Raw genomic sequence first — 25,536 nt, 5'->3', positions numbered from 1 at the left:
GGTCATTGAAAACAAAAACAATACTGATAATGGTTCTTCTTATCAAAGTTAAGAGAAACAGGTACACAGTTGAGAAAGATTGAACAGGCATTACATTCCACTTTGGTGCGATTCGAAAAGTGAAAAGTGAAAGACTTAAACGTTCGACCAATGAAACCTTCGACCATTTTCTAACCAAAGTAAGAATAAAATCAGGGGTCGCCTTGCAAAATTTGGTACAAGAGAAACAAATTACCTAAGATGTCCCTATATTTGAAATTCAAAATGGCCGCAATCCCTGTATCATTCTATGGGGAAATTTTTTTCGATAAACTAAGACAGTGAAAAGTGTTCTTTCGCCGAGAGCTTTAAAATGAAACCCACAAGTGGTAGATCAGAAGAGAATTGATAAAATTTGAAAGCCCAAATTTCTGTCCCCGAGGCCCGTTCTACCTTAAACGGACAGAGACATGGACTGAGAGATATAGGGACAGGGGAACAAATTAAAACAGATTTTGTTTTCTTTTTACAGTACCTTGTAAACATTAGATAAGAATCTGAAATATTGTATCATAATTTGAACAAGCTTCATAGCGATGATATGATACGAAAGAATTGATATTATTTTTAAGCATGACGCATTGTCTTTGAAAGAAGAGACAGTTCTCAGCCGATCATCGCTTTAACTGTCTTCCAAAACCTTTATTTTATTAAATCAGCTTACGCACGTCGCTATGGGAACTTGTGGATCGGGTTAAATGACAGATGTCGGGAGAGATATTTCAGATGGACTGATCGATCTCCGGTAAGAGCACTCACTTTCAATACATTACTTTCAAAATATTCCTGCTAAAAAGTTAACTGTATCTCATGAATTATTCGTTGACGCTTTACATAGTTTCGTCTTTGACAGTAATTTTAATACAGCGTGACAAATCATTAATTACACTAATGCTTCGTACACGCCTTAGACCTGCGATTGGTATCTCTCAAGGTTTGGAGTTGGGGCTCGGATGGGAGAACGAATTAAGTATGTGCCTAAAATATGAAAGACTTGAACGTTTGCTCAAACTTTCGTCAATGAAACGTTCAACCATATCCTTACCAAGAATAAAAGTCTGGGGTCACCAAGGAAAATTTGGTACTAGAGAAACAAATTTCTCTGTAACATTTACCGATATTGCAAATTCAAAATGTTCGCCATTCTTTTTTTAAAGAAATTAAGGTTTTTTCAATTTTAGGAAAACGAAGATGTTAAAAATCTTTCTTACTCTAAGATCTTTGAAATGAACCCCAATAAGTTGTAAGAGAGTCCCGGTATCTCTCTCTGAAACACATTTTACATGTACCTTTAAAATATTATGTACACAATTTATGTGAGAGTCTGAGATGGACGATATGTGATGACATAGGCCGACAACCCAACAACCTCAACGTGACAGAACAGTCGCGATAGAGAAAGACTAGAAATATAAGCAACATTAAAGTATCAATTTTTTTTAGTCTCCATCCCCTGACGTTGTTCTAAAATATGCATGGAAGACAACTTAAGGAAAAGTAAAAACAAATCGTATCAAACATAATTATAAAACTCAGTTTTCATGGGGGTAAAAATGTTTTGTTTACTGTAGTACAATTTCAGACGATGGAATTGTCGTGAGCCTAACAACGCCGGAAATGAGGACTGTGTTGAGATGCTCAGGAATGGACGTTGGAACGATCTACCATGTCACTGCCGACGTCGTTTCATGTGCCAGAAACGCCGATACCACCGCTACCACTGGCATCACTGGCATAGGCCTAGCCATGCTGGGGTTAAGTCGCATAAATGGTAATTACAAAAACATGTGATTTTCACAAGTATGGCGGTAGCACACTGTGTATCTCTTGGTAACATTTTTAGGAAAGGGATAAACTCCAGGATTTTCGGGTAACACGGCGGTGGTCTGTCATTTCAGATCTCCACTGTCAGATGTATGTTTCAAATTTTATGACTTTCATGTGACATCGAACATATGCAGCAGTATATGCCTGAAATTCTCCAGAAATGGCGTCATTCTTCACAAAATAATGGCAAGGCCAAAGTCCCCAATACTGGTTCAAATGCCCTTACTCTCAAAATAAATGAAAATATATTTAAAGTGCCTAGGAAACTTTGTCGCATCTATATTTATTATTCTGTCGAGCTACTACTTGCAGTCAACTGTTTGCATTTGTGTTTTGATAATTTGCAGCTGAACGGAATTTGCTGCTATGGAACTCGGCTGGACATGTAACTGTCTTGACGGCGAATGAAGAGAAACCGGACAAGACAAATAATCCATATTCATCCTAACCTTCTTGAATTATATGATGATGATTTCTCTACAACGCTTACATGATCGTTAACTTTCCTTCTTCGACTTGCGGCTGTTAGGGTTTTCGTCAGATTTCCGTTGTACTATGGAAACAATATGAGAATTCAACTACCGTTAACGAAACTCGTTGTAGTGTCAGCAGATATTTCGTGTACGATACTTCGTTTTGCCAATGTCCTCTAGAGAAGAAAGTGTACATCAGATATGAGAGGCAACAACAGTTAAATTAAGTAATGTATTAATGACGATAGTCCCGTTCATTATATGTCTTTGCATGTAATAAATATCATAATCAAAGTAAAACATATTGTCAGGACATGTTCTATTTTCTCATATGGTATTTTGCTTATTCATATATTTTGTTACATGAATCTTTTAATTTGTGCTATCTTACGGTATACCTTGTCGCTGTACCGTATAGGGTCGTACTGTCCCATATGATATTATACCCCTTCATGCCACATCCCATACATCGCGTCACTGGCATATCAAGTAAGATTATACTGATTACATCCGATTAAAAATATTAAATAATATCATATCATATCATATCATATCATATCATATCATATCATATCATATATCATATCATATCATATCATATCATATCATATCATATCATACGATGATAAATATATTTCGGTGAACCGTCGCACGTCAACGTATTCAAAAACATCAAAACCAATTTTGGTCATTCTGTTCCGTCTTCAGCCATTCTCCGTGTATCATTCTCTTCTTATAAAACTCAGATAATGAACTTATTGCAATCCCCGGCTATCCTCCCTGTATCACTATTTGCTCGAACCGATAGGGACATGCATTTGAGTATGGAGACAAACCGCAGGATTGGTCCCTTTTGAAATCCAAGTAGAAACGCTTCGTAAAATTGAGGATGTTTGTGGGTTTTCCAATGAATTACATTCCGATATATTGATTTTAATAATTATACTTAAAACTCCATTAACTGCAAATTATAACATTTTCCGTTCTGTTCTGTCTATGAAATGAGTTTCATGTTATACTCCTTACATCGTGTCAAAATACCTAATATTCGACTGGTAAGCATAGTCTGTATGTGAGATATGTCGAATGCTATCGTTGAGAACATAAATAAATTCTGGACGGGAAGTCCACTTTTCACCACAAACATCGCATACCATACACAGTGCGTCATATTGGGAAGGTTAGTACTTAATATTTCAACAAACTGTAGGGAGAAAAATAATTGACAAAACAGTGAAAATATTAGTGAAGGTTGCAGTATGACGTCAAAACAAATCCAATAATCCATAGCTATCGTCCATTTACAGGTAATATCGATCATAAACTATGGATTTACTCACATGAAGAAATCACCATGGTTGTATGTATACTAAGCACAATGTGAAAGATAAAAAAGTCATAATATGGTCGTCGTTTGATGACGAAAATACATGGGAATTTTTTGCGTGCCAGGATTGCGTTTAGCTTTCACTTTGTATGAAGTGAGGGTAATTGCAGTAATTGGAGAGTTTGTTTGTTTGTTTGATACCTTTTCACGGAGGTTGTGATCGGAGTTCGATGTACGGCACATATTGCATTAGCTGATGGCCATCTCTTTGTCATGCTCGAATGTATAGAGAGTGAATTGGTCTGAATGCATTTCTTTTCCTCTAAAACTGCGTTTCAGACACGATCAGATTCAAACATTCACCGAGAGAATTTGACTTCTTATTTATTGGTGGAGCATTGTCCATATTTATGCCGATTAAAATCAAAAGTTATGAAAGTTTACGACAAGAAATAGTACTTTCGTGGAAAAGTGGAGCCAATTAAATCTCCTTTAGCTGTCATATTCACAAATTCCTTCTCGTTTACTCTGCTCGAACAATAGTTTTTCTTTTCTGCCTTCAAACTCATGTCGATATACCTAACGTACAACAGGTAGACAAGGTCCATAAGTGTTTATGTAAAGTGTTATTATTGGCGACTGAATTTACATCAGGACCGTGATAGAATTTATGAACGTGTAAATTTTTTCGTTTGCTCGGAGTGCTATCTTACATAACACGTTTCTTGACTTCTCTCGTCATATCAACTTTTCTCATCTTTTTTGAACGTTAAATTGTTTGAAGCTTGTGGATTATCTAATGGCGTTCATTTTGAATTTCCGATAACAATAACGTTTCGGTTTTTGATCTCTCTGATAGAATATTTGACATGGTGACCCCCTACATGGCCACCCGCTAATTTTATTCTTTATTGTAAAAAGGGAAAGTTTAAATTATCCCTAGACAAAGACGTTTTTTCAAAGGGTTAAAACTCTCTGCTTCGAGTGACTAGGTTTCAGTTTTGATTGCCTCTACTGACGGCAGCCTGCAGTGCTTGTCAAAACAACAAAATGTTCACGGCAGAGTCATGGTGCAATTTAGAATTTAATTCATGCCCATTCAATTGATCTAGTTAATTAATTCGCTTAAAAAAAAGAGAAATATATTAAAAGTAATTAACTTCGTCGGACATTGTCGACTGACTTGCGTGTATACTTTCACGTGGTTTCGCTTCGTTTACCCTATATCGATACGAATTCCCATGAATTCGGTGTTGCTTTGCTTTGCACTTTAAAAGATTAACAAAAATGACAATTTTTTCAAGATATCATATGAACAAGTCCTCCCAATACTTTGGATCGGTTTGCTTCTTATGCATAGACATAGCAAATGTTTCCAGACTTCTATATTCTTAATTACAAACAAAGTGTTCATTAAACTCGCCGGTATCACTTGAATTCGCTTTCCACAGTAAATTTTCTCTCTATACTCTTGTACTAATCTACATTTTCCATCGCTGTACCTATACCAACGTGCAATACCAAAGAGGGAATGTTGATTCATTGCACAAAGAAACCTCCATGCAGTAGGTGTCTGTAACACACATTTCGATGAATCAGAGTTCGCAGAGCAGCGATCTAGTTCTGGTGTCGAAGGGTGCAGCCAATAAGTACAAATGTTAATCAGCGTTAACAATTTTAATTGAATGAAAACACCGATGGCCTAAAACAGTTTTGGATGTTCAACCTGTACAGACTCTCGTCTGACGCCGTTCTGTCCAAGCACAAACTGAGCACAAAAAATTTAAGACAATTTGGAATCGCCTTTGTAACAATGTATGTACACTTTCACTTTCTTCAGCTCTCACAGCAACTATCACTAATGTGTGCAAGCATTGTTCTGCGAGGTGTGGTGGTGGTGAGTTTCATCCTTTTTTGTTTCTAATTTTTCTTGCATCTGCACCGAATCTTCTGCTAGGCTGCCATTGCACAAACATTGCTACCTTTACACTGTCAAGGAAATATATCTATTAAGGACCGTCTTAGACTGTCATAGAGTTTCTAAAATTCGTTGTGGGAGGGGTTGTAGGGGTAGACCCGATTCGGTTTGTAACTTCGGTTTTGCAGTTACATTTGCGGCCCCTAGTATTTTGTAAAGCAAACGCTACCTAAGAATTATAACCGGTTCTGTTTCTATCGACGGCTTAGATACAGAACAGGACAAAATACAGGATGATAGGAATTACGGGATGATAAAACAACATTGAACCACTTTGGCACTTTAAGGTAAAACATTTGTATTAAAGAATTCGATTCGTTATATCTAGTATAGCATGAACAAGGTCGTATTCTATTCGTCACTGAAAGCTTGTACTCTTTGCTTTACATCAAGTTGAGAATTATTCTCAAGTCTGCTGCTTGTTTGTTAGATGGGCGACTCTTTGGAAAAGTAGTTCCCTACCAAATGAACAGATTTCAAATTATAACTCCTGCTATAATCTGAAACAGTCCTTACACAAGACAAGAGTCAACATTAGTTGAATTAAGCAAATTAGCAATAGCAATACAACTTACAAATATAATCGACGTAAACAAATGCAAGTAAGTAAATATAAGTAATTATATCACTCTGTGTTCGGCAAGAGGAAGTCATCTGTGATTGTCTGAATGACAGCAAAGGTATCGACAAAACGTAGTCGCAATAGAATTTCTGTTTGAAAGTACTTGGTCATACTTCAAATTTCAGGAGAGGGGTGTTATCACGACGTTGTTAGTACAAGCTGTACTATCAGCATACTTTGTTGCTTCTTCCGCACCCAAAGCAGACGCTACCATCGACAAAACATCTGCCCTGAAGAGACACCTGAAATCGCGTCTGAGGCAGATTTCGAAGACTCTGAAGATGATGTGGAAGAGAGAAGTTTTGAAGAAGACGACATGGAGGAATTTGACGAAAACCACCTGGATGAACGCAGCGTTGAGTAGGGAGAATTGGAAGAAGAAAGCGCTGACCACGACGAAACCGCAAAGCAAGAGGTTGATGAGAAAAAGAGGCAGATACGCAAGAAATGAGAACAGACAACGATGAGACAGAGGAGAGCAGTGAAGACGTCGATGAAGAGGCCATTGAGGTCATGAAAGATGGTACGCATATATTTTTGAGGTATAAGGAAGTAACAGTTATGAAAATTATCGAACCGAAATTGTTTGCTGTAGCCAAACTTCTGCAGAAAATGCATCGGACAATATGCAGCCATTCATGGTTCTTATACCTTGCGTACATCTCAATATAGTTTTTCATACTACAGAATTGCCTGCAGCCTACATCTCTCTTACCTTAAAGAGAAAATTACAATGAACTCATTTATATCACACGAGTTACCTATGATCAAACATGGAGGCGGAGGTGATAAAATGAATAACACCGTTTCAAAAAACTAAGACAATTAAATAGTGAAGAAAAAATACTACTACATTCCTTTGTATAATTTTAGTATAATTGGACAACGTATTTAACTAATACTAAATACACCATTTAACTATTACTTGAAAGTAGTATATATAACTTCCTTTCTGTGACACAAATAGTATTTACAAGACCCCCATTTTAGCTACAGAGGGAAAAATTCCCCCTCCCGGTAGCTGAAGTGTGACCCTGACCTATATATGAACTCACGTACGCGCGACAGCTGGTGTGAGTACTGATGTATAAATAAACAAAGATGTCACTCCCGTTTACAGATGACTCACTGACATATATATTTAGGTCAGCACGGGAATTCCCTACAACAGCTGAGTTTCCTATGCAGTCATTTGCTCGATAGATTCTGACTGTGCTGCAGCTCTTCCGTTCCAGTGCTGATTCTCGTCTTCTGAATGTAAGTATATAGAATTTTATCAATATCTTCTGGCTGTGTTGTGTCCCTATTCACAATGTTTCTCATTGTTTCCTACAGAGCAACCCTATCGGAACGACTTATGTTAGATTTTCACCTATTTTAGTCCCTACCCTACCGGAACCGTTCCGATCTTGAACACTGTTGCGCAATACCTTTCCAGCAGGGGCTTTCCAGTAGGACTTTCCGATAGGCTTCGAGTGTTGCTTAGCAGCCATTGATGTCATAACTGAGGTCTGACATTCTACAGTTTTCATGAAAAATTTCTGCGGAGTTTTTTCTGAACTCAGGAGTTAACTTGTTCACCTGATAGATAAAATTTTAGAAATTTCCTCTGAACTTAAAATATGGCGGAAGAGCATTACTTCAAACAAAATGAGACGTTTTAGATAAATGGTCTTTTTTAACAAATGAAATGTTGCCGGAACGACTTTCTTCCGGAGTACGAGTAAAAATATCTAAATCTTTTTTATCTTTATCTATAGTTATGATAATATTGCAAGATGTTCTTGAATCTGTTTTTATAGCAATATTTCCAATTAAATCATCAAACTCGTCTCCTGTACCCAATTTTATGCATTTGATAAAAACTGTACCATGTTCAATTATTTTCATATTATCAGTCATCTGTTGATTTGCAGTCTGTAAATTTTATTCAGCTGTCTCCTCTCCCATACTCTTCAGACCCAGTTTCTTTAAAGTTCCGTCCCAAAATAAATTTACTGGAACCCTGCTAGCTGTATATGAACAATAGGTCTCCCCATTATTATCCACCTTCGCAGTGTATTATCTGTCTTCATTATTGTATTAAGAGGACTAATTTTAAGGTGAACCGGTATACCAAGTAGTGTGGGTTATTAGGTTTAAGATAAAGGCGAAAATCGGACAATCTATATTTGTTAACATTGCTATCAAAATAAATCACATTTGGAGTTCCTGGCAGTTCAGCAACACCTCCTGCAATTTCACTATCCAATATATCTAAGATGTTACGTGGTACATTATAAGGCATGAATTTCTGACTAACCGAATCCCATGTCAGAGCAAAAGGAGTAGGATCATTTGCAGCCTTTGTAGCGTCTATTGTGATTTCATCGACGTCTTTCAGTTCGGAAAATTCTACAGCATGTTCGTGGGTTTGCACCGCGGCAGAGGCTAAAACAAAAAGTTTTTTCACGGTCCTTGTATCGAAGGACGTAATCCTTATTATGATTACCTGCTATCTTAGTATTATTGTTCACTTTAACATCACTTAAATCTTCAAGCTCAAGATTTTGTCCATGAATTGTACCTAGACCGAAGTTACTTGGACCAGACATACTCCGTAGGGTCGTATATACAGTGAAAATTAAAATAATACCTTGTAATAATATACAATCATGGCTTCAGCAATAGGAATGACAGTTCTCGGTGCTGTATTAAATGCAACGGCATTCACAGGAGGAAATATTATCGGTCAAAAGCTTAGCGGGAATAGTGGGGCTCTGATGGAAGAAAAAATTAGACATGATAAGGCATTAGAAAAATTTGAACATGACCGCAATGTCTGGTCAGAAAAAAGATTACTCCAGGCTGATTGGGAAAGAGAAAATCAGGCTAAAGATATTCATGCTGCGGCTGAATTAAGAGATACAGATGCAGAAATCCTTGAAGAAGCAGCGGCAACTAAGTCAGCGCAAGCAGTTCAATTCTCAGATTATTATCAGCCCAGTCCAGAGCAAAAGAAATATGAAATGATTTATATTGCTGGAGGATTGGTCGTGGGATGGTTTATGCTGCGTTAGCTACAATAATTCAATACAAAAGCTAGTTGGCCAGTTATTGAAATTGACTATGTTTCCATCCTGATCTGTTATCCAAATACGCATTGAACTCATCCAATCTGAGCCTTTTCTCAATGGCATGGAAATTGAGCCCCCGTTTTTTAAGTCATAGGTGACCTTTTCACTTATTTCTTTTGTATCCTGGACGGTAAGTATTTGTAAACAGTCCGATACTTTCCCCTGTATGTATTCGCCAGAGCCAAATGAAACATAATTTCCAGTAACATCAACGACATCTGAATGAACTATGTATTTAGTGGCTGTTAAGAAATCCACTCGTTTTGGGCTCATAGTACTTTTTATCACGGGGTTGTCCTCAGGTTTATCTGAAAAGCCGACGAGGTTAGCGAAGTTACCTGCAGCATTAAAATAAACTTTAACATCTTTAGCCAAAGTTAGATACGACACGGTTTGTAGGCAGATGTTTTTCAAAATTAATTTTCTGTTTCAACCCGATTGCTTTGTTGAGTGTATCGATATTGTAGTTACCTGGACGTATTGATATAGTCTTCTTCGGTTGCCCATTTTCTTGATATTTTAATATACTATTCGCCCCCGTTATGTTATGCCATGAATTATATAGTGAACACTGTAAAAGTCTTATTTGAGTAAACTGTGATATGTCAATGCAAGGGTTAAAATTAACAGTAACCGGTTTGCCTGTTTTGCTTTCAATCCAAATGATCATACTTACTGTATATACATTACAATTTATAAGGTTCTGCAGGAATAAAATCTTTCTGTTCAAGGAAATCTTTGGTCGCAACCGCGGCAGCAGTCGCACCGCCTAATTTTGTCAATCGAGTTAAATTTGGTCGACTTGGATCACCCATATCTATTTTCAGAAATTTGTTGGAGATCATTAGATATCCCATCACGAGTCCAGCGATTACAATGCCATCATACATTGTGTTTACAACTGTTTTAGTATCCATGATTGCTGACAAGTATATAAAATAGAAAAATAAAATAATTACGGAATTCCTTACGGAGTTAATTGAACTCATACAATGTAGAGGAACCTTGACTTGGTTTCGTTCCGGAGGGGGCCGCTACCATTCCGGGCTCTGTTTTTGTCGCTTTCTGAAGCGGCTCATCTTTCCGGAGGGGACAATTATGCCAAGGACGCCCCCAATATAGTCCTAATGCAGTCAATGAAACTCCTATAATTCCTAAAACAAGATAACATTTATTATACCAGCTATCACACTGTTTTGGCGGTACGTCCCGAAAGGGCTTATACAGTTTGCCGCTACCGCATCGCTAGTCATTGCTTCCCGCTTCATCTTCTTGTTTTGCCTGTTCCATTCTGCTAGTCGTTTCCCTGCAGCAACTCTCCCTGGATGCTTCGTCGGTAATGTAATTTTCTCTATATTGCGCTGTGGCTCCGTTCCGATAGGGTTCCGAATGGTAGTCGTCGGAGGGGCCGGTGGTGTCCCTGGCGGAGATGTTTCCGTTTGCTGAGTCGGTGTCGGTGCTTGCGAAGTTGAATCCATTTATTTCGGGTATTATATTAAACCCGATTTTTTTAAAATCTAAATGTTTACCCGTAATTAAACCGGTGGAAACTAGAGCAAGTATGGGTCCCCATGTGTAGGCTATCCGTCCTGATAATCGTTTTATTTCACTGTTTAGAATAAAATCCTTTTTAAGATCAGTGGCATAGTTATCTCGGTCATCGATTGGAACTACCTGACTGATTGCGCGGGCTCCTAGATCTATGAAACTTTGAGTGATATTATCACTTATAAGAGAACTGTATTTCGCTTCATAGACTTTAAAGGCTCGTGTTATGAATTCATCTTTCCACGTTTCCACTTCTCTAACTGAAATCTCCTTACCAAAAAATAACTTGCTTTGACCACTTGCGATGACACAGAGTATTTTTTCACGTTTCGTCTCTATTATGGATCGAGCGTCTGACGCTGCGGTTGGCCCTTCGGAACCGTTCCGGTAGGGCGCTGTCGTATTTGCTGCTGCCGATGACTTTATTAAATTCTCCATTGTTTGCAGTATGTTATCTATTCTTAGTAAAAAATAAAAAAATCGTTTAAACCTGAATCCGAAATATAGTATTAACATAGTCTGGAATGTCAGTATGATTCCGAAGTATGGAAAATTCTCCTCCATTAAAATCTATCTGTATATAGAAACACGAATCATGAGTACAGACCTATTCCCGGTTGCTTTTCAATTGAATAAAAAACATATACCAACAGTACAGCATGCTGATATTCCTTCCAAACCGAACGGGGGAGTAAAACCTATTCTCATGGACTTAGAAATATATGTAACGCCGACAGAAAAATTTACTTTTCATCCAAGGGATACATTTAAAGATAACGTAATCACTCATCGATCAGCTAAAGAAAGTAATGTCTGGCTGGGCAGCCCGCACATGAAATATTGGGACCAGCAATTAAATTTTGCTGTATGGTGCAGCACTACTGGTTGTGGTATATCATTCGCCCATCTCTTCGATAAGAAATTTCCGCCGCAAATACGATCATTCTGCCATTTTCATGTATACTTTACAATACGTCGGATCCTTCATGAAATGGGCGTTGCACTTCCAGACGATACTGTCTTCAAAGCGGGCGACAATCCATACAATCTCGTCCAATATGAACTTCTATGTACAGAATTTGGAAATATAAGTCCAACGAAGTCCGACTTTTGTTATCGTTTCGGTCAAAACTCAGGTCTTTGATATGGTTATATATATTACACTAATCGTGGCCCCGTTCGACAGCCAAAAGCAATATACAATGGTCATGACTTTTTCCTCTCCGCCGACGGAGGCGTTTATTACACACATACCATTTTTGGAAAGAAAAAACATGTACTGCCCGACAAAGACAGACCACACTTTTATTTCTTCCGAAATGATGGATCGGAGGGGCAATATAATAGTTTCATCCCTCTGAAGGGAGACAGGGGACTAACAAAGGCCGGTCTCGCCCACCTCAATGAAAGCCTTGAAGCCTACGTATATTGCATACTTGGTGCACAAGCGAATATTCGTAGTACCATAGTGGGCGATACTGGCAGTGCACAGCAAGTCCGAAAAGAATTCGGCGTTCTCCTCGAAGATGAAATTCGCAATACCGACAAAGTAATCAGTTATAGGCGATATCAAGACACAATAATGAATACTGGTGTCAAACTTGATATGGCCGTTTCGCCCAATTTACTTCTCTTGCCGTCTAAAATGGTCATTCTTTCGGGCCCGGCAATCTCAGGTTATAATAATGAATTGCAATACGCTACAGAATCTATGGTCTTCAGGGTGAATGGTGATATAAACACGGAAATTCGAGAAAGTGCTATACATGAGATGGAAGGGGAAGAGGATCCCGTGAAGTGGCAGGATGACCCGCCTCACAATGACACAAGTCGGATTCCCCTATCGCCTTTGGAACGGAAGGCAGTAGATACAGTCGCCTTCGCCTTCGGAACGGAAGGCAGCAAATACAGTCGCCGGCGCGGATCTTATTCATGAATACGGCAAAATTGGTTTGTTATCTTTAGCCATATTCATTACATTTATGTACAGTATATAGATCAGATGTATGCAACCGTGCCATTCAACATGATTGTAACTGGACCGACAAATTCTGGCAAAACAGAATATGTAATGGATCTCCTCACCGGTCCGTACTTAAGGAAATTTGAATATATAGTTTTCATTTGTCCGACATTCATGAACAATAAAACGTATAATAAAAGATTCATTTTCACCGATGACAATGTGTTTGTGTTTCCGGTCGGACTCGATGCTGTGGATGATACACTAGCCTTCGTACATAAAGAATGGGCCAGCACGAACACTTTAATAATCCTCGACGACTGCGCCTCGTCCAAAGATATGAAGAAGCGCAGTGACTTTTTAGTCAAACTTGGTTTCAGCGCAAGACACGACGGATTATCAGTCTGGGTTCTGACTCAACAATATACTAGTATTAGTAAACCATTCAGGGAAAACATACAGATGTTAGTACTATTTTACACACCCAGCAAGACAGACAACAAGACTATTATAAAAGAATATGGAATGGAGGTGTCAGAACGGGAGGTGGGTTCCCTAATCAGGCAATTGAAAAATACACCATTCAGTAAACTAGTATTTCATTTACGGCATCCGTACGACATACAATTTTTCGTATAATATAGCTAATCATGGAACCTGAAGGCTCTACCGATAGGAACATCGAAGGCTCTCTAAGAGAATTATATTACAACCCAAGAACTGGTTTTGGAGGTGTACAAAAATTATATGACGCAGCACGCGCCAGCGGACTAAAAGTTACTAAGAAAGAGGTGCAGGAGTGGTTAAAAACTCAGCTAACTTATAATCTACATAAACCGGTACCTCGTACTCGCGGTGGTGGTTCGGGCGGGAGGCGCGTTTTTGTAACATCGATAGACAATTTTTGGCAAGCAGATCTCGTGGAATTCCCTTCACCATTCGCAAAAGAGAATAAAAACATTCGATACATGCTAACAGTAATCGATGTGCTCAGCAAATATGCATGGGCCAGGCCGATACAGTCAAAAACGGCTGATGATACTCTGAAGGCGCTACAAGACATAATTAAGAAATCCGGGAGGCAACCCGACAAACTTCAGACAGATGAGGGGCGGGAATTTACTAACCGAAAAATGCAGAAATGGTTGGAGGAGTCAGGCATTCACTGGTTCCACACCTACAGTGACAAAAAAGCTAGCGTCGTTGAACGTTTTAATCGTACTCTTAAAACGATGATGTGGAAATACTTCACATACAGACAGACACGAGAATGGCTCCCCATTCTACCAGAACTTCTCGAGAATTACAATAACACCGTACACGGAAGTATCAAAATGAAACCCGTCGACGTAACAGAGGACAACGATGGTAGGCATTTTATACACTTTACCCTGAGTTGGCAGCCATGGGAGCTAACCCTGAATTCAAGCCAGGAGAACGGGTCCGAATTACAAAATACAAGACCACTTTCAGGAAAGGATATTTACCAAATTGGACAGAGGAGATTTTCATAGTTTCAAAAGTGGTGTACGCAGCTGGACTGGGAACGCCGCCAGTTTACAAGATAAAAGATCTGAATGGAGAGGAAATACTCGGCACTTTCTATTCTGATGAACTTCAGAGTGCTGCTGGTGCAGACGAGCTGTACAGAGTAGAACGAATTTTGAAGACGAAAAAAATTAGAGGAAAGAAATACTATCTGATAAAATGGAAAGGTTATCCAGAAAGTTTCAATAGTTGGGAGCCAGAGGAAAATGTTATTAGAACTTCGTAAGTACTCTCTGTAGTTCCTGTGCTGGTACTTGTCAAGTACTAACGTAAGTACTAACGTAAGTAATTACGAAAGTTATTCAATAAGTACCATGGAAGAAGTCTTAATTTCTTGAAAGCCGAAAGTGTCAGTTTACCATTATTCTTCCATCCGCCCGGCCAAGTATTTATCATGTATTGTCGTAAGTAATGTTCACTTATTGCATCTTTTTTGGCTGTATGTGGATGAGGTGGTACCCCGGATCCTTCACATATTAAGTTTGCAAGATCTTCAAAGCGACTGTGCATATTGCCACGAGCTGTTCTTTCGAGTCCTCCTTGTTCAGCTTTATCGATAAGTTCTGGTTGAAGTATAATGTACACAACTGACATGAGCCATAGACAAGTAACTTTAAAGTCTTGTACGTAACCGTAGGGCTTCATCATATCAAGTGCCTGTAAGTCAAACGGAGCATTGTAAGCGTACACAGATTCACAAGCATTAAGAAGTTTGTGTAGGTTCTTGAGTGAGACTCGAGGTTGTTCTAGTTGTTCTTGGCTAGGTGGATAGTAAGCTTCTTCAAGTTCCTCCTCGCCGAAACCGTCTATTAAAAATCCCTGGCTGCCGCTATCGCGTGAGCCGCCCCATGCAATTCCAAAGTCAAAAGCTCGTGGAAAATCTACTGGCCCGACTGTCTCTGTATCAATTGTTGGATTAAGTATATTCTTGAGAACTTCAGGCGTAAGAGATTGATGAATTACCAAACATGGAAGCCTGTAGTCATTACAAATTTCTAAGAAAACTTTTTTGAACTTATCATGAATCTCTTCTAGTTCTTTTAAGGCGGCTATTTCATATTGTCTGGCTCGAGTTAGAATATTCCGCCTGCAATAATCAAATTTCATATCTTTGAATATGATAATGAAACTATGTAAATGGTCAAATGCTCTAGAAACAATCTTTTTTTCTTCCGACGAAACGGAAACGCCCCGGATTCTAGAAAAAGTTAGATGTTGAATTATGGAAGAGTCACAAATAATGTAGTTTGTGTTGGCTTTCCCAGCCCGACATTGTAAACTAAGAGTATGTTCTATAAACTGGTTCTGAAAATCGGCAATCGAAACTTTTCCATTATAAAAGTCGGCAATGTTGCTAGAAAAACTAGTGTCAAATTCTGGTACGTGAGTCGCAGCCAAATTTACTGCATCGTAACTCTTACCACTTCCAGTTGGTCCATTTATGAATATGTATGACATTTTTGTTCTATATATCATAGAAAAAATTTTTTAAAATTATTTTTCGTAAAGATATATACGATAAGACAATGGCAATCCTTTCTATTTCAGATGCAATAAAAATACTTGAAAGTGGAGAAAACATTCAAATCAGTGACAGCCAATTCATATTTGGTGAATATGTAGATCCTTTCATATATGTAGACGGTGATCTAGAAGTGGTTTTCAATATCGGACCTAAATATGGTTCAAAAGATCCTGCTACATGCGATGAAATGTGTGTCCGTTGGCAACAAAGTCTTCAAAAGTTTACCGATTTAATAGTATTCCGCACCTTAGGTGAAAGTTTCGATGCATCCACCGCTAAAAGTTATGCTGCAAGCCTTTCCTCTAAGAATAATTCCTGCGGATTATTTTACCATCCGTCTAAAGTGTACCAGAAGCGAGGGAGCGACAAACAGACAAAGTATTTTAAATTTCGGTTTAAAAGAGGGGCCGATTTCGCTACATGTATTGATATAGTTCAAGAAATTGACTGTGGTTTTAAAGCAGTGAGCCGATTGCCAGCCAGAGAAAATCATGTTATTGTACCTCGTAATATCCGAAAAGGTAGTAAGATAGAATTCTTAGCATTTAACCCCTTGACTACCAAGGCCAATGTATTCCTATATACCAGGCCCCTTATGTAAATATTGATAAAATCTTGGGTGTGGTCATTGCATGAACACTGCTTAGAGTAAAAATTAAGTAAGTACCAATAAACCATATATTTTTTGAATCAGCATGAAATTCCCCACTTTTTCATACATAAGTTTTGTATTTCCAGGTCACGTAACTGATCACATGACACATCATGTGACCAGAGTTGGCAAAGAATATGAATATTTGAAGCATCAGGACGTGTTTTGAATCCATAAAATGACGCAAATTTGAATACAGTTGCAATTTTCATGGCATTGTTTTTACATATATGTAATAATAATTACACTTTACTTTATTTATAGATGTACCTATTTAAGATTTTTCTCACAAAAGGCAGAGTAAATGAACCACAAACATCAGCATCTGACATGATTCTGTATTTGAAAATCAACACATTTTATATTTGTAAAGACCTACTTTATGTCTTCCTTGCAGAAACATGCGTCTAAAATGATTATGATTTATCAAAAATAATTCACAATATTTAAAAATACATTTTACGGAACGACATATCACATGACCAAACACATGACCAGTCATGTGACCATTCATATTGATAATATGGCTACTATAAATTTCACTGGCTTATAGTAAAAAATTGTATTTCCTCTAGTTTCATTCACGAATATTGCTGTTAATAGAACACTTTTACATATAAATCATTTGTTTTCAATAAATAAACATTTCATTTTATTAAAAAAACAAACCATAAACATCTTCGCGATCGTCCGTACTTCTGAAAACTGTAAACAATCAGCGCAACGCTTCTGTGATCAGCCTGACCTTTCAGGGTCGAGGTCATGGGTCACGACATTTGCTTCCTGATTTTGGCCATAGTCGGACATACAGGGGCGCAATCACATTCGGGCCAGATCGGAATACATCAATCTTAGTCGCCCTGCGTCCCGACGCCGAAATAATGGGATTTTTAGCGACAAAAACGAAGCAAATACGCCTTTTTAACTGTGCCGGATATTTCCGGCACTCAAGGTATATGGTAATTCAATATGGCGCCGGATATATCCGGCGCCATAGGTAGTCAAGGGGTAAAACTGCGCTTATTTAAATATAATCTTTCTTTCACTATAGAGAGGTTATTTTGTGCCACGCCTAAACCAGAAATTCAAGATGCGGAAGAACTAGTCAACTTAGAAAGATTAGGCGAGATATATAAACAAATAAATGCTGCTAAAAATATTATAGTGGATTTTGATGACCTATCATAGAATATTTTCTTTTTAAAAATTTTTAGGATAGTATATATTATAAAGATTATTATGGACGTTTCCCGCCGCTTACGAAAAGCATTCGACGAGGCAGTTTTACGAAAAGAATTTCCTGAAGTCAAGCGAGTCGTGGATATTGAAACGATCGATATCGAAGGTATGACCAAAGAAAGAAAGATGTACTCTGTTTATACAGATATGGAAGTCAAATTATTGGATCCGAAAAACGGTAATACGCAAATTCGTACATTGCATGTTAAATTAAAAGATACATACACAAAAGATGTAAGAGGCACAGCGGATGTGAAACAACAATTAATAGATCGCTACGACCATATGCTTGATACAATTAGCAATGTTGAGGGTTCTGGTCTCGTTCTAGAGGAGATACTTAATTTTGAAGTAATTCTAGTAGAAATTTTACTCGGGGCCTCCCGCCCGATTCAACTTCCAAATGGTTAAAAAATAAGCATTGTGTGAGCGATCTTATTCTTCCTTTCGGCAGCGAGAATTGTTTTCAATACGCAGTTGTAGCAAGTATAAAGTTAGGTGACATCACGTTTCGTGAAAAGAAATGTGGTCAGACTAGAAAAAAATGGAATACGTACACTCCATTTATGTCCGATTACTGTTTTGATGGAATACCATTTCCTACGCCCGCCGATGAGACTGTATTCAAGCGCTTCGAGCAGCAAAATCCAGGCATCAAACTCCAAGTATTTCAGATCTACGAAAATGATCCCGATCCGTCAGGCATAACTGTGTTATATAGTGGCTGTATCGGAGCTGAAGGCGGAGCCCGTTCAGAAGGCGATAGGGAACAAATAGCAAATATCTTACTGATAATCGGCGAAGACGCGGGTCACTATGTACCAATTACTAAATTAAATCGCCTTCTTAATTCTAACAGTAATCGTAAGAATAAGCACAGGCAGAAGTGTATTTGTATGGTTTGTAAGCGAGGTTTTGCGTCAACAGAAGAACTAGAAATACATCAGGTATACTGTGGAACAGACACTGCTCAGCCAGTTTTTCCTAAGGAAGTGTGTCAATTCGAAGGACATAAGAAGAAGGTGCCCTGCCCCTACGTAGTGTATGCAGATACTGAGGCAATTATTGAGAAGGACACCGGCCGACACATTCCAATTTGTATTTCGTATGTTATGATTGAACGCTGGGGGCCGGGCAGTACCTTTCGAACGAGCTGAAAGTTTTTAGTAAAAGAACATTCACAGGTACAGATTGTGTTACAGAATTTCTAAAGGATATGAAGAAAAGGGCTGAGAATTATTCCAAATCGTATTATTGGAAAATAAAACCGATGAAAGATACTTCTAATTACAACAATCCAGACTGTATTGCATGTAAAGATCAAGCCGGATACCGAATAGTGAAGGATGAAAATACTTTTTATTGTGAAAAGTGCCGCCCGTCGAGAACCATTCCTATCTACTTTGACAACCTCAAGGGATACGATGGTTCTTTTATTTTACAAAAAATACATGAAATCGAGGATGAGGGTCCTTCGGAACCAGAGCCAAATATCATAGCTAAGACGGGTAATGGTGGAATTATGTGTCTTATGAAAACATTTATTTTTAGTGCCTCAATTGTTGTCGATGGGGGGAGGGAGACAAAGAAACGTTTCTTTTCTATAAAGTTTATGGACAGTGCTCAGTTGATGTCTGGGTCGCTCGCAAAGTTGGCAAAGACTGTGCCAGAGGATGGATGGACGGCAGTACCACTTTCGTACCCGGACATTCAGCGGGCAAAAGGTTTCTTCCCGTACGAATATTTAGATTCTCCCGAGCGTAGGAAGAGGACCAGCTCCCGGAGAGACACAAATTTTATAGCGAATTAACAAAAAAAGGGATTTCGGAGTCCGATCACGAACATGCATTGCGAGTATGGGACGAAATTGGATGTCGGACGATCCGTGATTATATGGAATTCTATTGTGAGACGGATGTTCTCCTTCTTGCGAATATATTCGAAAATTTCCGTGACACATGTTTAGAAGCATATAAGTTAGACCCAGCCCACTACATGTCAGCGCCAGGCTTGACATGGGATGCTATGTTACTTTATACAGGTAATAAATTTAAACTCATTCAAGATGCTGAGCAGATGAATTTCATTCAGAGGAAGATTAGAGGTGGTATCAGCTAGTGTAATATTCATTATTTACAGACAAATCATCCAGCTTACGCTGGCGGAAATTACGATCCAGAGAAGCCGCTGTCCGAAATAAAATATCTCGATGCAAATAATCTTTACGGATGGGCAATGAGTCAACCAATGCCAATGGGGGGACTTCATTGGATGACGATGGAAGAATTGTTAGAATGGGAAGGCGGAGCAGGCTTGGATTGGGGACCCGGCGCTAGATTTCCGCCAAGTTTTCTAGAAGTAGACTTAGAATACCCGACTGAATTACATGAAGAACATTCCGATCTACCTCTAGCTCCGCATCACTACGAATTTCCGAGGCAGGGCAGTCGACTGATTACGAGTCTTATGGACAGAGAGAGATACGTCTTACATTATAAGTTGCTTGAATTCTATCTTCGGATGGGAATGCGACTGAAAAAGATTCATCGGGCGCTTGCCTTCGAAGAGGCGCCATGTCTCGCGGAATATATTGACTTTAACACTAAAATGAGGGCAAAGGGAAAGACAGATTTTGAAAAGAATTTCTATAAGCTTATGAATAATGCAATGTTCGGCAAGACAATAGAAGACGTTCGAAAGTACAGAGACTTTAAATTTGTTTTGGGCCGGAACGGTACGGATAGTGGCCGTAAAAAGATTCAGAAGTATAATCCAAAGATGAAACATATAACTCTCATAACTTCCGAAGAGGATGGCGATTCCTGCGACAGTGTCCTACTGGAACTGAAAAGGGATCAATATGAATATAAAAAGCCAGTTTTCATTGGCGCGGCAGTGCTTGAACTTTCTAAGCTGCTTATGTATGAGACGCATTACAATTACTTTCGAAAGCAGTTCAAAGGAATACGATTAGCCTACATAGATACTGATAGTTTTGTTTACAGTGTACCTCTTCCTTCCCCGGACGTAACTTTCAATGATATAGTTCGGGAAGATGTGGAAAAGAATGGTAAGGAAACGATATATGATACTAGTGGTATGAAAGACGGAGTTCCAAAGATTAATAAAAAGGTGATAGGTAAATTTAAAGATGAGTTGAATGGTGAACCTATTCTTGATTTTGTCAGCATACGCTCGAAAGTGTATGCTTTTCGGACTCCAACTTTGGAGACGAAAAAAAATAAAGGGATAAAAGATGTTTGTGTTAGAAAACATTTGAACTTTGAAGACTATAAGGATCTGTTTGAAACTGGGAAGGAGCCCGAGCGGGCACAATTTGTACAGTTTGTACGGAAAAAACCTGGAGAAATCCGTAGTGAAAAGCGTAGTAAAATCATGATGGCGCCAAATGATATCAAACGTGTACAGTTATACAATCCAGACACGGGCGAATGGCTGGCAGAAACATGGCCGATAGGACGGAGTTAACTTTCATATCCATTTAATCCATAATGTCGCATGTATCTTTCTAGCGGCGGACTAAATCCTTCTTGTTTTTGTATTTCTAGTGCCTGATGAAATATGTCCTGAATAAGTTCTGAGGCCTCTTTTGTTGCGCCTTTTTCTTGTATTTGTGTAAGCAGCTGTTTATATTGAACGTAATAATGTTTATATTTCTCTCGCCTTTTTGATACTCCTGTTTTTCCTTGTATTACATCAATAATAACACCTGGTATAGGAGTTAAAGCTAAAAGAACTTGAACTGTCGGAATTGCTGCTATGACAGCAGAACTTACAAGAATTCCCTTAGTCACATTAAGAGCCATATCAATTCGACCCATTAATTTATAACTGCGGCGATATGCAGCGCTAGTTCTTTCGATATAGTCAGCCAATTGTTCAACGCTTTCAACAACTGAGACGTGCATTTTTTTACTGTATATGTAAGGGATGATAAAAAATAATTGTAGTAATATAGAGAGACAATATGGCAGAAGGAGGAGAAGATTTTGAACTCGAGAATTTAGGTGAAACAAATTTGGATGATGATGATGCTGCTACTGCTGCTGAAACATCTTTACCGGCGATGATAATGCCCGTGCAGGAGGCGAACCTTTACTGGCTAGTCCGTATATAGATCCTACGATTATACAGAGAGTAGAAATTACAAAGCAAATTGCTGAACAATTCTTAGACGAGAATAATATTACTGATGAAGCAGCCCGAATTGAATTGATTAATAATGCAGAGATTAGGTACAGAAAGCTGTATTATAAAAACCTCAGGCTATCAAAAAATACAGGACGTAGATTTAGATCACTCGATACAGTCAAAAAAGAAAAAGGAGGATATGAATTTGTAACTAAAGTATACAGTCGGAGTGGGGGCAGCTATCGCTCTAGCGCAGAGCCCGAATTTGTGAGTTCAACATTGTATTCTGAAGATGTGAAAAATGATAAAATACCGGCTGAGAAGATGACACCAGAAGACATGGGTATATACAAAGATGAACTGACATTCTTACGGCAAGATGCTAGCGGTAATGCAGATAAAATACAAGCTTTTGAAAATAAAATCGAAAAATGGAACAATCTAAACCCCGAATATAGAGCTATTAATGATGAATTAAGGATTGCGAATATGCGTATTAAAGATCTTAACAATGAAAAAAAGAAAATAACGCTAGAGAAAAAAGAAGTTGAAAAACAGTTAAAGGATCCTGAAACGGACACCAAAGGAAAAGAAAAAGCCGAAAAACTACTAGCTGAACTCATAACAAGCGAAGCTAAAATTGACAATCGAATTGAATATGAACATGATAAGATCAGTGAGGCACATGAAAGTCTGGCTACTACTAGGTCTCTTCGTGATGTAATTTCCGATCCAGAATTATCACTTAGGCTGAAGCTGACAGAGTTATTTAAACGAAATGGTATTACAATCGCTGCAATACTGACTGCCCTTGGAATGACAATATCAACAATTGCCTTGGCTGTGACTAAAGGAGGACGAGGGGAGCAGGAACATGCCAGAAATCCCGAGAGAGTTTGACCGGTTGACCTCGCTGTTAATTTTATGCAGGAAATTACAATAACAATGCTTGGTCGAATGACGCAGTGCCTTGAGGGTGGGATCGCCAGTGGTATAGGGGAGGAGTACCTTCCCGATGGTGATAAGTGGTGTGGATTACCGTCGCCTAGGTGACTGGCGTTGCAAATACCTGGACTGAACCCACGCGTGGACTGAACCATTTGGTTTTTTTTGGGTGTCGATGGTACTTTGACAATAAAAGTAAAGATGCACAGATATCGAGTTTATTGTCTTGTTTATGAGCGGCCAGTATTTCCAACAGCATGAATTACGTGCATTTGCCCTAGAAGAAATAAATTATTTCGAATAAAACATCGCGAATATAACCACATTCCTTAAGCTCGACGTACCCCAAAGAACCATGAAATCGCCCGACTTTCGATCGAAGAGATGAGTTTTGCAAAACCGCGTATACAGAGAAAGTGGCAGATGACTTTATTTTTAGAATCATAGACAGTATAGCGAGATGTAAATAATGTGAAAGAGGCTCCCCATCTAACTATCCTAAATGTTTTTGTGTCGAGTTTGTGTTTGATTCGTTTCGAAAATGTGTTCCTACATTCTTATCCGATTGTGTGTGTTAATAAAAATGTTTGTTTCGCTTGGATATTTGTAGAGAAGTTTGGATTAGTGTGTACGGTAATGTTTTGTTTGTGTGGGGAAAGCTTATGGCGAGACGCAGCCGGTCCTATGTTGTTACAAAAGTTGATAGAGTCGCCCTTTGACGCTTGCGTTTCGAAACCCGGTTGTGGTTTCTCATCAGTCGCAGTGTTGATTCTTTCCTTAGTTTGTGTTTGTGAAAATTTATTGTAATGCATTTTAGTGGTCTTGCTTTTCGATTAGCGAGGCAAGTATATTAATTTTTGGTCACGTTGTGAGTCCGTTTGGGGTTCGGTTTGTTTGTTCTATGTTTCTTTACTTCGGTAAATTTTGTTTTGACTGGTGTGTCTTTTAGATTTTTGCGGAGGTTTGTGAATTTTTAGGCAATAAGTACCACTGGGGGTACGGATTTTATGTTTATTGGATCAAGATACTCACAAGTATCCTGGTTGATGTGCTTGTTCTCGTACATTTTGATTCATAGTTCGTTTACTTTGTTTACTGTTTGTTCTGGCTTGTTGTGTATAATACTGAGTGTTGCGTAATTGCCTTTCGCATTCGAGTACGTAATCGTTTGTGTTGACAATGACGAAAACCCGACCTTGTCGAGGTTTTTTTTTCCCCGAATTTGTCTATTGTTTGCAAGCTGGTTTATCACGATTCTTTTAACACGCGACATGTTTTGTTTCCTTGTTTGAAAGGATATCTCTAGAAGTGCGAGTTTAGCAGCTTCATATAGCTTTCAAGTTTTTGGTGTTTGTTGTTTGTGGAGCCCAATTTGACTTTTCTTTGAATTTGTGTTGTTGCGATTGTTTGTGTCTCACGATGTAGCGTAGTCACATTTTACGACTTTATTTGTTGAAATCCTGAGGTGGTTTTATTCTGTTTGGTTTTGTTGGCGTCGAATTAATTTTAAGGCCTTTGCCTAGTACTATTTTTCGGAGTTTCATAGTTTGAGCGATGATAGGTTGTTGTTGAATTTCATGTTGTTGTCGGCTTTTCTTTGGAAATAGCTGATTTATTTCCACGGCCATTTTTTCTGTCACGTTATTTTTATGTGTACGATTTTTGTTATTTCTTTAAGTGTTTGTGTGTTCTATGTCATTTTATGGGGGTTTTTGGTAGTTCTCTTTTTGGAGTGTTTGGTGGCCCTGAAAAGGGCCGCTTGGTATGGGTTTTTGTTAGCGCTTGGCGCGTTGGTTTTGGCGATGAGCCTATAGCTTTTTTATGCTTCTTTTCGCCGATTCGATGTGGTTGGTAAGTAGGTGTTTGCCTCCTTCTTGTCACTGTGTGTGCGTACATGGACAGTCTGCATAGCCCTTGAATGTGGTCTCGATTTTGATCAAACCATGGAGGTACCTCCATGATCAAACTTACAATTTAGGAGTATATATCAAAACTGATAAATGATTTATGTTTTCACATGGGTTCACAAAAAGTTTCGCCCCGGTGTTCATTTTTGGCCCAGGAATTCCATCTACCCACCCTTTACAGAGTAGTAAGCTTATGGGGCAAGTAAATATGGATGCGCCAGTGCGATTCAACGATCAACCTGTATATCGCATCGAAAGTCAACAATTTTACGGCACGGACTATGATTTTATAAGTTTATACACAGTCCCTCGTGGATAGAGAGACTGTGGTTTATATAAAAATTATAAGGCGCAATTAATAGTTTAATTGACTACCTGGGTGATTGGCAGGTCGTGTCCAACGACGCATATGCAAAGCAGGCCAAAAGAAAAAGCCCCCAAAGATATTGACAGCTGGCCAGAGGTCACCATGAATACGTAATGATGCTTCACTACGCAGAAACTGCATAGTCAAGCCCTTCTTAACCGGTCAAACCCTCTCGGCATTTTCCCTCATGCTGGAGCAAACACAGGGGGTTCAGGTCCGCCCAAAATATACACAAAAGCGAAAGAAATTGTAAAGCAATTTGGCGAATGGTTAAAAACATTGGCCGCAAAAAGTGCTGCTGCAATACC

The 25,536-nt window shown here is 38.6% G+C and overlaps 1 protein-coding gene across 3 annotated transcripts in view; it reads left to right on the top strand.

Annotated features, from left to right (window-relative positions):
• The window catches only part of LOC139131730 (low affinity immunoglobulin epsilon Fc receptor-like), a 123,261-nt gene that overhangs the window by 78,895 nt on the left and 18,830 nt on the right, over positions 1–25,536 (top strand). Inside the window, exons 4-6 of one of the 3 annotated variants that reach the window (XM_070697930.1) lie at positions 699–784; positions 1,611–1,810; positions 2,214–2,303. In XM_070697930.1, the coding sequence (XP_070554031.1) occupies positions 699–784; positions 1,611–1,810; positions 2,214–2,217 (290 nt within the window). In that variant the 3' untranslated portion in view covers positions 2,218–2,303. Of the gene's footprint in view, positions 1–698; positions 785–1,610; positions 1,811–2,213; positions 2,304–25,536 lie in introns of those variants that run through there. The other 2 variants (XM_070697933.1, XM_070697932.1) reach the window with 2 other exon arrangements.

This window comes from Ptychodera flava, chromosome 4, assembly GCF_041260155.1.
Source record: "Ptychodera flava strain L36383 chromosome 4, AS_Pfla_20210202, whole genome shotgun sequence".
Classification (NCBI taxonomy): domain Eukaryota; kingdom Metazoa; phylum Hemichordata; class Enteropneusta; family Ptychoderidae; genus Ptychodera; species Ptychodera flava.
The sequence above is the reverse complement of the archived record's forward strand: the minus strand, read 5'-3'. Positions and strand labels throughout refer to the sequence as shown.